At 38.2% G+C, this 12,964-nt stretch overlaps 1 protein-coding gene across 1 annotated transcript; it reads left to right on the forward strand.

The window, feature by feature from the left end:
- Positions 1-993: 993 nt before the first annotated feature.
- Positions 994-4,866, forward strand: LOC120124193 (probable LRR receptor-like serine/threonine-protein kinase At2g23950). Its single transcript, XM_039142916.1, has 11 exons — positions 994-1,292; positions 1,377-1,509; positions 1,592-1,663; positions 1,737-1,880; positions 2,095-2,166; positions 2,248-2,307; positions 2,390-2,490; positions 2,597-2,728; positions 2,816-3,160; positions 3,759-4,138; positions 4,454-4,866. The coding sequence occupies exons 1-11, from the start codon at positions 1,205-1,207 to the stop codon at positions 4,859-4,861; spliced, it is 1,935 nt and encodes a 644-aa protein (XP_038998847.1). The 5' UTR covers positions 994-1,204; the 3' UTR covers positions 4,862-4,866.
- The last annotated feature ends 8,098 nt before the right edge of the window (positions 4,867-12,964 follow it).

The raw sequence follows: 12,964 nt of genomic DNA on the forward strand, positions 1-12,964 counted from the left end.
CAGGCATATTTCACATCCAACAAAAAGTGAAGAAACATACTCTGCGTAACATATAAATATACCATTTTTAAAGAAATCGATTAAAAAAAACGTAGGTTATAATATGAGCTTGTTCAGGCTAGAACGTTGGAGGTCCTATGTAAATTCTTAAGAAGAGACCCTTGCGAATTTCCTTAGTAAAAATTGAAAAGTTTGAATACAGTATATATAGGGAGATTGGTGATATTACTAACTCAAATTCTAACGATATAGGATAGATATATCATGAAGATGAGCTCATTTCTCGTAGAGTGAAATTAAACAAAAAAAAAATGAGATTTTTATTATAATAAATATATTTTTTTTAGACCCTTACTATTCCGAGACCCTTACTATTATGAGACCCTGTTCCATCACTCATATTGTGCTTTCTATAACCCCGCCTCTGGCTTGGATGCAGCTACACCAAAACATAGTCTGCCCCTCAAGAACCCTAAAAAAATTCTTTATAAAAAAGTAATATAATAATGTTTAAACTCTAAATATTGGTATCATGATTAAAATGAATTAAACTAAAAAATAATATATAATGAAGTAAATGATTTTTTTTAAAATTTTTTATAGTGTATTGTATGTAAATATTAGTAACTATCAACCCCATAGGAATGACATATCCTCCTCCATTTTCGGTTCACTGTCTTTGTTTCTTCTCCAACGTTAGTGAAATAGGAGGAAAAGTGAATAAAAATGTTTTAAAAAATAAATAAATAGATAAAGGGGCTACATGTTGGTGAAGCAGTGGAGTCCAGTGAGTACAAATTTTACGGTACTCACGCCTCTCTCAATTTTTGCACACTCTTCGTCCTGACACCCGTATCACCCACCTGATTTTCTCTGTTTCAGTTTCTTTACTTTTTAAAATTTTTTTACAGGAAACAAAAGAAAAATGGATAGTCTTTACTATTTAGGCTTTTGCTTTGTTTATTTGTTTATATGTATGACAAGTATTATTGTTTATTTCAAAAGTTGTGTTTGTGGACTGAGAAAAAGAGAGGGGTGACACAGTTAAGAACCCAATAAAGGAAGCCTTGCCACAGAGAGTAGGAAAAAGAAAAAGGGTGGTGACAAGTTCTTTTTTTCTTGGTTTAGTTTTGAGACCCAGAATTTAAAACCAGAGAGAATGTTGGTTTTTCACTAGCATTTGATTTTATTGAGTTTTAAGAAAATGGGTCTTTATCATCTCCTCCTCTTCTTCTTCATCATCCTTTCTTGTTCTACTGTTTCTTTGTCATATGAGCCTCGCAACCATGAAGGTGGGTGATAATTCACTTGGTTGTTTTTGAAGTAATTTTTCTCATGGGGTTTGATATTTTTTTCTTCTTATTATTTTTTTGCAGTGGAAGCGTTGATAAGTTTAAGAAGAGAGTTGAATGATCCACACGGGGTGTTAAATAACTGGGATGAAGACTCTGTTGATCCTTGTAGCTGGGCAATGATCACTTGTTCTTATGAAAATCTTGTTATTGGCCTGTTAGCTTCTCTACTCTATTCAACGCTTTCTTCTTTAATTTTGTTTCTTCTGCTGTTAATGTTTGCTTTGCTTTTTGTTCAGGGGAGCTCCAAGTCAGTCATTATCAGGAACTTTGTCCGGGACGATACGAAATCTCACCAATCTTCGCCAAGTGTAACAAGACATCGCAATTTTGTTTCCCTGTTTCTCTGGATTAGCATTTTTATTTTAGTTTTCTTTGATGAAGGTTGCTGCAAAACAACAACTTATCTGGTAAAATTCCACCCGAGCTCGGGTCTCTTACAAAACTGCAGACTTTGGATCTATCTAACAACCGATTCTCCAGTGAAGTTCCAGGGTCATTTGGACAGCTAAATAGTTTGCAGTACCTGTAAGTTTTTTCACTCCACTGGTTTTTGTATGCTATGGAACGTAGAGTTTAATAGATTTATAGGATGGGATCCTAAAATATCGTAAAAATCTTGCTGTAGATTCAAATCTTATGCTTTTATGTTTGCATATCATGTTTGTGATGTGTTTGTCTTATTTTTAACATTGATTATGGCATCTGAGTACATTTTTGTTCTGTCCTGTAATGAGAGAAGGAGGCTGAACAACAATAGCTTGTCTGGGCCTTTTCCTGCATCTTTAGCAAAAATCCCTCAACTTGGTTTCTTGTAAGTGTGAATTTCTTTATTTTTCCATATATTTCTCGGACCGCCGCTTCGATGTTCAGAATCTGATTATTGGTGTTTTAGGGACTTCTCTTATAACAATCTCAGTGGACCTGTGCCCAAGTTCCCTGCCAGAACTTTCAAGTATGATTTATGTGCTGAAGCTCTCTGATCAGTTATTATAATCATTTAGTTCTAACCTTACCTATTGGTGCATGGATTCCAGTATTGTGGGAAATCCATTGATTTGTGGAAGCAGCTCTACTGAAGCTTGCTCAGGAACTGTTGACGCCGTTCCCTTCTCATTTTCCCTGGGTTCATCAAATGGTAACTCTCTTCAAACCTACTTACAACACTCCCCAACTATTAATACCCTACGGCTCTACTTATTAATGGTCTATGCATGTATTTCTTATTTTGCCTCATAAATCAGGGGAGCAAAAATCCAAGAGATTAGCTGTTGCACTCGGAATCAGTCTCAGTTTTGCCTTTCTCATACTTCTAGCATTTGCACTACTTTGGAACAGAAATAAACTGAAGAGGCTAACGATTCTGAATATTAGTGGTTGGTGACAACAACTAAAAAATTGTTAAAAGTTTTCTTTTATATGGTTGTTTAAAGTGTTTTAATGTTGTCACATGTATGTTGCAGACAAACAGGAAGAGGGCTTTATTAGCCTCGGTAACCTTAGAAACTTCACTTTCAGGGAACTCCAGCTTGCGACGGACAACTTCAGTTCCAAGAACATACTAGGCACAGGAGGATTTGGTAATGTCTACAAGGGAAATTTAGGAGACGAGACCCTTGTGGCTGTGAAGCGGCTAAAAGACTTTACGGGAAGTTTCGGGGAGTTGCAATTCAGGACCGAGTTGGAGATGATCAACTTGGCGGTTCACCGTAACCTGCTTCGTTTAATTGGATATTGTGCTACTTCTAACGAAAGACTTCTCGTCTACCCCTATATGCCTAATGGAAGTGTCGCATCCAGGCTCAGAGGTTAGTCCTAGCTTGGCTGTAACTTCTCTCATTCAATTATCATGCTGGACAAGTTGGTTACCTATTTTGTCTGGTGAATAACTGCACAACCACTGTATTGTTGCACTTTCAACGTCTAATATTACCATGGACCACCATTGCTTGAAATGTGAAAAATTATGGTCCAGTTTGTGGATCCCGACCATGTTTTGAGTAATTATTCCCCTTTTAGTTCTTTTTAAATTTATTTACTGTTCCAAATAGTTACCAGCTGACAATAGTTTTCATTAAATGTTAGTCCAACACTTGTTGGGGATCATTTATTTATACTTTATTTTCATTTCACTTCAGTTGGGTTGAATATTATAAATAATAAGTACCCAAAGGGAGGATCATTCTTTTCAGCCGGTTCAGGTGTTTTATAAATGTTTGCCGATTTAACTTTCTCGAGTTTCATAGCTGCTATGGTTTAATTGTTTATTTCAACATGGGTTGCAAACAAAAATGAGTTAGCTTAATAGGCTGTAATTCAAGACTGGAATTGAGGAATATTATTTGTTCTTATTAGATTCGAGGACGGTTTTGCATACCTCTAATGTAAATGAACTGGGATTGGCAGGAAAACCGGCTTTAGACTGGAATACAAGGAAGAGGATTGCGATTGGAGCTGCAAGGGGACTTCTTTACCTACATGAGCAATGTGATCCAAAAATAATCCACAGAGATGTGAAGGCAGCTAATGTTCTTCTGGATGATTATTGTGAAGCTATTGTTGGTGATTTTGGCCTTGCAAAACTCCTTGATCATGCAGATTCCCATGTCACCACTGCTGTCCGTGGCACTGTTGGGCACATTGCACCAGAGTACCTCTCGACTGGTCAGTCTTCGGAGAAAACTGATGTGTTTGGGTTTGGCATTCTCTTGATAGAGCTCATAACCGGAATGAGAGCTCTCGAGTTCGGAAAAACAGTTGGTCAGAAAGGAGCAATGCTTGAATGGGTTAGTTTGCTCAGCAACCATAGAAATCTTATGCCTTACTTATTATTTTCGTGACCCCCTAAGACCTCTGTAGGCATGCTAAATGATATTTCTGGTAAAAGGACAGTGATCGATGATAATTATTCCGGAAAACCTTCAGGTTTAAGATGGATGCCGCCATTGTTTTTGTTAACAAGTCATAATTTACATGCATTTATCCTCTAAGGCAGTACCTTTGGATGAAAGTATCTCCTTTTATACACTTTGGGAAAGATGTTTAGGAATCTTAAAAGTTGAAATCGAGCATGTAGAAACATTCGAATTTTATCGTGACAGGTAAAGAAAATACAGCAAGAAAAGAAAGTGGAAGTATTGGTGGACAGAGAGCTAGGGAACTATGACAGGATCGAAGTGGGGGAGATGCTCCAAGTGGCTTTGCTATGCACTCAATACCTTCCTGCCCACCGACCGAGAATGTCCGAAGTGGTCCGGATGCTCGAAGGCGATGGCCTAGCCGAGAAATGGACAGCATCGCACAGTCATAGCAATTCCACCTTGAACCACTTTCCCAACAGCTTCGGCAACAAAGGTATGCCATTGCCACACCCTACCAGTGGATCAAAACACGATGGAAAAAGTTACGATGATGAATCGAGCAGCATGTTGGGCACAGGAATTGAGGATGATGATGATTATGAACATTCTTTGGATTCCTATGCCATGGAACTCTCCGGTCCAAGGTAAAAAAATAAAGAGGTGAAAGTGAAATATATATAGAGAGTAGGAATTCTTTAGATTCTTTGCAAGTTACCCAAGTTTGAGAACTTTGATGTTAAGATTATATATAATGTATTCTGGGATTGTAATGTAAATGTATCCTTCGCACAGTTTTATGTTGACTCTTTTAAAATATGTATTTTGGTATTTTCAATATATCTGTGCTGTGAAAATGAAAGGATAGTTGTCAATGGCGTGAGACTGAGACTGTGACCGGAAAACATCATCTTTTTCATCATTCAACTTCTCATGAGCGGTCACTCAAGAAATTTACCGTTATTATGATTAATTTGGATCGATTCGGGTTGTACATTTGATTTTGTTGTGTAAATATTTTATGCATATACAATTATTCGAACTTGAGACTTTGCTTAAACGATATTAAACTACTTACTAATTAATATTCGTTGGATTGTTTGAATGACTAGTTTTGGATGGACATGCTTTTACTTTTCATTTTAATGATGGATTACGTATTTAGTTTAATTATTTTTGTGATTCTGATTTAATTACCAAACTTTTTTTTTCATCTTAAAATCATGCTAATCATCAATTTTTTTCTTCCAAAATCATGTTTGTAAAGATAGAAAAAATCTTTATTATATCTTCAAAAATAAAAAAATTACAAGAGAAGGAATTAATCATTCTTTAAATAGCAGTACAAGCTGAAAATAACTAACATCAGTTACTAACGTTAGTTACATAACAGAAAACCAACTTCTGTTGACTTCCTATATCTAACATCCCTCAAGATGGGGCCGATGAATATCGAAGAGTCCCATCTTGTGAACAAAAATCTTGAAAGCAAGAGAATGTAAGGATTTAGTGAAAATGTCCGCAAGCTGGTTATGAGATCGAACATGAAATAATTTGAGAAAATCACCTCAAACTTTTTCTCGGATGAAATGACAATCTAGCTCGATATGCTATGTTCGTTCATAAAATTTTTGATTAGAAACCAACTGAATTGCAGATTGATTGTCACAATACAAAGAAGCAAATGGCACATGAACTTGAAACGAAGAAAGGAGGGAAGCTAGCCAAATTAATTCACATGTTGCAGAAGCCATAGCCCTGTATTCAGCTTCACAAGAGGATCTACTGACAGTACGTTGTTTCTTGGATTTCCAAGAGATGATGCTGCCTCCAAAGTACATACAATACCCAGTTATTGACCGCTGAGTATCAGGACAGGCACTATATTCGGAATCAACAAACCCACTAAACTGCAAATTTTGATGTAGATAGGAAAAATAAACCGAGGCCAGGAGTTCCTTGATGTAAGAAAGTAAATGATAAGCTGCCAAGAGGTGAGGTTCTCGTGGATCATAAACAAATTGACTTAAAATATGAACCGTGTAGATGATATCAGGCCTCGTATGTTGAGATACAACAAACGACCAACTAACCGTCTGTCTAACTGAGGGTCTTGAATTAAATCGCCTTCATGTTGGCAGAATGTAATTCCGTGCCTTTCTCATTACCATAGGGTTCAATATATACACAGTCATTAGTAGATACAATCCTAACAATTAGGCTATAATTTAGGCAACTAAATATACAACAGTAAATACAAAATATTTGGAGAATATTTTGTAGTCTATCACTCCCCCGCAGTCAAAACGGGAGGATCTCGAACGTTAAGACTGGTCCGGAAATCGCCAAACAATATAAGGGGCAACCCCTTAGTGAAAATATCCACAATCTGGTACCTAGACGACACATGACGAATACGAACCTCACCCTGTGCAACTTTTTCTCGAACAAAATGAATATCCATTTCAATGTGCTTCGTACGCTAGTGTTGAATTAGATTTCCAGAAAGATAGATAGCACTCACATTGTTGCAGTAAACCATTGTTACTTTACGGATGGGACAATTGAGTTCGAGAAGAAGATTACGAAGCCAACAAGATTCTGAGACAACGTTGGCAACTCCCCTGTATTCTGCCTCGACACTTGATCGGGAAAGCGTAGGCTGACGTTTGGACGACCATGAGATCAAATTGTCACCCAAAAATACACAAAACCCGGAGGTAGATCGTCGAGTATCGGGACAGCCTCCCCAATCCGTATCCGTATAAGAGATAAGATCGGTAATGGAGGAAGGATAAATATGTAAACCAAGATGAAGAGTACCTTGGATATACCGGATGATACGCTTGAGAGCGTTCATATGTTCATCCCGAGAGTCATGCACATGGAGACAAATCTGCTAAACTGCATAGGAAATATCCGGATGCGTAAAAGTGAGATATTGAAGGGCACCCGTAAGGCTGTGGTACTGCATTGGATCAGCATACCGTGCACCGCTGGTGGCACTCACCTTTGGCTTGGTATCAACTGGAGTCTGACTGGGCTTACAAGAATGCATGCCTACTCGATCAATGATGTCCTCATCGTATTTTTGTTGTGACAAAAACAACCCACCCTTGTGTCGAGTCACACTGATGCCGAGAAAATAGTTCAAGAAACCCAAATCCTTTATAGTAAACTCAGAGTTGAGATGAGTCATTATAGACTTGCGAAGATGCTCAGAAGACGCTGTCAAAATAATGTCATCAACGTAAAGCAGTAGGTATGCCATATTCGACCCATGTTTGTAAAGAAATAAGGAAGTATTTGATTTACTGTTAGAGAAACCAATGGAAGAAACAAAATCAGCAAACATCTTGTACCACGTCCGAGGGGCTTGTTTGAGCCCATAGAGAGATTTACGCAGTAAACAGACATAATCAGGATGCACTTGATCTTGAAATCCCATAGGCTTTTGTATATAAACTGTTTCCTTGAGGTCATCATGCAAAAAAACATTGCTTACATCTAATTGATGAATCGACCATTGTTTCGACAGGGCAAGACTAAGCACGGTACGAATTGTTGTTGGCTTCACTACCAGAATGAAAGTCTCTCCACAATCAATACCAACACGCTGAGTTTTACCATCACCTACAAGACAGGCCTTATGCCTCTCAAACGAACCATCAGACTTTATTTTATGAGTAAAAATCCACATAGAACAAATGACATTAACTCTAGGAGGACGGGGTACCAAATCACACGTCTTATTTTTAATAAGAGCATCATATTATTATCATATTCGTTAGTCATAGCCAACTTCCAATTTGGGTCATGAAGTGCAGCCACAGGGTTACGGGGGATAGGAGATCTCGTAACCGTGATAGTATGGGCATCGGATGGGTCAAATATAGTTTTTGGCTTAAAGATACCATGCTGGTTGCGGGTGACAGGGCGTTCGAATGGAACATGGGCGGTTTGGGCCGAATTGGTGAGGATTTTGGAGGAGATGGAACTGTGAACTGTCTGCTCACAGATGAGTGAGAGGCTGGAGAAGACATGACTGGCTGGGCCGTAGGAGAAGAAAGTGGTGGTTGTTGTGGTTGGTTTTGATGAAGAAGATACGACGACACACCATCATTCAAAAAATCATAATCACATGTACTAAGTTGATGGACTTTGGCAAAAGGGAATATAGTTTCATCAAATTGTACATGTCGGCAGATTATGATTTTATTGTTGGATAAATCAAAACACTTATAGCCTCGATGATTACCGGGATAACCCAAGAAAACATAAGGAGTGGATCGAGCTTGTAATTTGTGAATAGTCGTGGATGGAATAAGAGGATAACACAAGCACCCGAAAACCCGAATGTGAGAATAAGAGGGAACCAGTGATATAAAATTTGTAGAGGAGACACATCGGCAAGTAGTGTACTGGGAAGAATATTCAAAATATGGGTTGCCTTATGAAGCGCATGATGCCAAAAAGAGTGTGGCAAAAAGGCATGAATAAGTAGTGTGCGCATGATATTATTAATGGATCTTATTTTCGTTCGGCCTTCCCGTTTTGTGAGGAGGTATAAGGGCAGGAGAAACGAAAAGAAATGTCATGAGACTCACAGAATTACTGAAAAGAGGCATTATCAAACTCTCCCCCATTATCACAATGTATGGTTTTGATATCTCATTCAAACTGGGTCCGAATATGAGCTTGGAATTTAGTAAAAATGGAGAATATTTGTGATTTATTAGCAATGAGAAAAGTCCACAAGAATTTCGAATAATCATAAAAAAAAATAATAACGATATCCCGAAGAACTCAAAATCGGGGAGGTCCAAAGATCACTATGAATAATATCAAAAGGCATGAAAGTTTGAGAAGTTGAAAGAACAAAAGGCAACCGAATATGTTTTCCCAGTACACAAGATTGACAAGTAGTAGACTTAGATGGACTATTACAAATAATCAGTTTATTTTGCTGAAGAATAGATAAAATGGAGTCGCCCGGGTGACCTAAACGGTCATGCCAAAGCGTTAAAACAAGCAAGGCAGAAGGAGAGGAGGTTGGATGCGGCCTGGTGGGAGTGATTGGGTAGAGAGAGTTGGTACTATCACATCTTATTAGACGTCTCCCCGTATGTAAATCATGCACAGAAAACCCACATGGATCAAACACCACTGACACATTATTATCAGTTGTAAATTTTCGAGCAGACACTAAATTTTTAAAAATATTCGAAGTATGCAAGACATGTTTGAGAGACAAAGGTGGGTTGGGGAATGTAATAAGGTATGACCGTAATCATGAATTAGAATTGACTGACCACTACCAACAGTAACACCATTATCTTTGCTCATATTAACATAAGACGATAGATTACCTTGTGTTGATGTCATATGAGACGTCGCCCAGTATCCATATACCAGTTTGGATCCGATTGAGAGAGAGACACGGTGTGCATGGCGACTCAATATCCGTCGGAGCCCACTGGGACGCTGTAGCATAGACTTGCTACTGTTAGGGTCGTGCTCCTAGAATACCAGGCTATCGTAGTCTAACTTGCCTACCCCAAGGTTGAGTTGAATATGGACAAGGAGGCATGGCCCAAGGTGGTTGCATCCATGTCCACCAAGGAGGCATAGACCATGGTGGTTGCATCGGACCCTGCTGACCATCGCCCAAGTTCGAACCACCTCCACAGTTGCCACCACGTCCAGCACCTGGCGTCTGAACTCCACTACTAGTAGGTTTGCGGTCTTTATTGTTGTTGCGGTGCTTGTTCTTTTTCCCACGTGCGTGACCTGGAGGAGAATGATTAGAAATCTCATCAGTGTCATGATTAGTCACCATCATTACATCATCAGCCGTCGCCTCCTTTATGCTGGTTTCTTCTAAGGCCAACATCGATCGAACTTCATAAAAAGGTGGTAGTACCTTTTTATGGCGAATAACAGAAACAACTCCCTTGTAAGCCGGTGTGAGACCACCCACCACGCGAAGAACAAGACGATTGTTTGAAATCGGAGCACACACGTTTTGAGTTGGTCGGAAAGTGTTTTGAGGTACTGGCAATATGCAGAAACCGAGGAGAAATCCTTCAAGTAGGTGCTGTTAAACTCGTGTTCCAAGGAAACGACACGAGAGTTCTCATTATCCTGAAACAAATCGCGAAGACGATTCCATTGAGTCATGTCAGAAACATCGGCTTCAATAACGGTATTTAAGAGATCTGTCGAAATCGTGGAATAAATCCACTGAACCACAACAGTATCCAACGTATCCCACAGCTCTTGTTCTTCCTGAATAAGGGTGGCCGGATTTGTGACCTTCCCGTCCTTAGATTTCGGTGGGATAATATGATGAAGAACCTTGTGAGATCGACAATGGACATTTAATAACTCCGCCCAATTTGTATATTGGATGTTCTCCATCTCAATAGTGATGGGAACATGTGTCTTGATGTTAGAAACAACAAGAGCAGGGTGAAAGGATGAGGAAGATGATGTGGGAGCCATGTCAGACGAAAGGACAGAAGACAGAGAAGAAGATGAAGAAAAAAAATAGGGTTGCAGAAGCTAGAATAGATCAACCGTAGCTGATACCATGAAAGAATGTAATTCCGTACCTTTCTCATTGCTACAGGGGTTCAATATATACACAGTCATTAGTATATACAATCCTAACAATTAGGCTATAATTTAGTAATTAGGCAACTAAATATACAATAGTAAATACAAAATAGTTGGAGAATATTTTGTAGTCTATCACATGTAAGCTTAATTTGTGAGAAGAAATAATATGAGTGTTAACAGGTTTCTTTGCAAGAACGCCAGTGTCTTCTAGTAACTGGAACGCATACTTCCTTTGAGAAAGCATAATTCCTATAGAATTTCTGGCAATTTCAAACCCAAGAAAATAACGCAAGTCTCCCCGATCCCTTAGTTTGAAATGAGTTTATCCTGACAACAGAAAGCTCTTCTCTATTCTTGCTTGCAATCACTATGTCATCAACATAAATGAGAAGAACGACTAAGGTATCAGCAGAACCCTTTGTAATTAATGAGTGATCAGAAGGAGACTGAACAAATCCAAACTGGAACACCACTTAGGAAAAAGCTTGAAACCACTACCTAGATGTTTGCTTGATGTCGTAAATAGATTTGTGTAAGCGACAAACTAGATTTGAGCCTTTTACATGTGAAGAGAAACCAGGGGGAAGCTTCATATAAACTTTTTCATTGAGAGTGCCATTCAGAAAAGCATTATGAATATCAAGTTGCAGCAAATGCCAATTGTGCACAACAACAAGAGCGAGAAACTCCTTAAAAGAGGTCATTTTAGCAACTGAAGAGAACATATAGTGTAATCAATGCCTTCAACTTTGGTGAATCCTTTTGCTACTAAACGAACCTTGCATATATCAATAGTACCATCAACTTTGTATTTGATGCGATAAATCCACTTGCAGTCGATGGTTTGTTTTCCTTATGGGAGAGTAACGATTCACTATATTTTTTTGGATTCCAACGCCCTTAGCTCTTCATCCATGGCAGTCCTCCGTTATGGAAAACGAACAACTTAGTGATAAAAGTAGGCTCATATATAGATGAAATATTTGCCACAAAGAACCTATAATCAGATGATAAACGTGAAGTTGAGAGATGATACTCGATTGGATACTTTGGAATAGTAGTAGCAGTGTTAAAAATGCTAATGAAAATAGTTGAGGCACGAGTCAACGTTCTTGGTGCTGGTTGATTAACAGCTCGCGCACTAATTGTAGAATCAAGAACTGTATGAGTTTCATTTGTAACTCCAATGTTATCTGCATGTTGTACTGTAGGGCCATGAGTATCAATAGAAGGTACATTTACAACACCTTCTACATAAATATTTTGATTGATTGTATCGCCTTGTATATGTTGAAAAGTTAATAATTTGCAGCTTTCAATGGTCATATTTTGTTGCAGCCACCGTGAATTTGGTGGTAAATTGGTAAGAGAAAATTATCAAATTTAATCCCTATACTTTAAGGTATTTATAATATTAGTCCTTAATCTTTAACTATAAATACCATAACCCATTTAGTTTCAAAATCATCCCAAATCATTTATTTCTCTCAATACTAAAGAGTTTAGAGAGTTTTCTTGTGAGTTGTGAGTGTTTTATAAACACACACAATTTTTCTCTATTTAGTCAAAGATCTGCAGCAATATGGAGACGTAGACATAATTGGCTGAACTCCGTTATCAATTTCGGGTATTATTATTATGCTTTTATTTCACTTTCTCATTAAAATGGTTATAGAGAAATTACTCGTTTATTTCCCAACAACTGGTATCAAAGCTTTTGGTGGTGAATTTTGTCAGTTTTTCTATGAGGTTACTATTCATATGAATAGTGAATTTTGTGAATAGTAAAATTTGGTCGGCGATACGAGTTTGTCGACGAAGATGTTCTAATACACGGTAGTTTGCAAGAATTGTCAGAAACGATCCAAAAGAAGTCAGATTCGAGTGGGAGCGATGGCTCCAGACGAATATAAGGTGAAAATTGAGAAGTTCGATGGTGCGAACTTTGGCTTTTGGAAGATGTAGATTGAAGATTTTCTGTACCAGAAAAAGTTATGTCAACTTCTCTCTAGAAAACAACCACAGAGCATGAAAGATGAAGACTGGGCTCTTCTCGACAGATAAGCCATTGGAGTTATTCAACTGACGTTATCCCATAATGTTGCTTTCAACATAGCAAAGGAAAAGATCACG

This window comes from Hibiscus syriacus, unplaced genomic scaffold (assembly GCF_006381635.1).
Source record: "Hibiscus syriacus cultivar Baekdansim isolate YM2019G1 unplaced genomic scaffold, ASM638163v2 tig00110415_pilon, whole genome shotgun sequence".
Classification (NCBI taxonomy): Eukaryota; Viridiplantae; Streptophyta; class Magnoliopsida; order Malvales; family Malvaceae; genus Hibiscus; species Hibiscus syriacus.

Coding starts and splice junctions, on each gene's coding strand:
- LOC120124193 (XM_039142916.1), top strand. CDS start 1,205: ATGGGTCTTTATCATCTCCTCCTCTTCTTCTTCATCATCCTTTCTTGT. Junction 2,167..2,247: donor ATCCCTCAACTTGGTTTCTT/GTAAGTGTGAAT, acceptor TTGGTGTTTTAG/GGACTTCTCTTATAACAATC. Junction 2,491..2,596: donor TTCCCTGGGTTCATCAAATG/GTAACTCTCTTC, acceptor CTCATAAATCAG/GGGAGCAAAAATCCAAGAGA.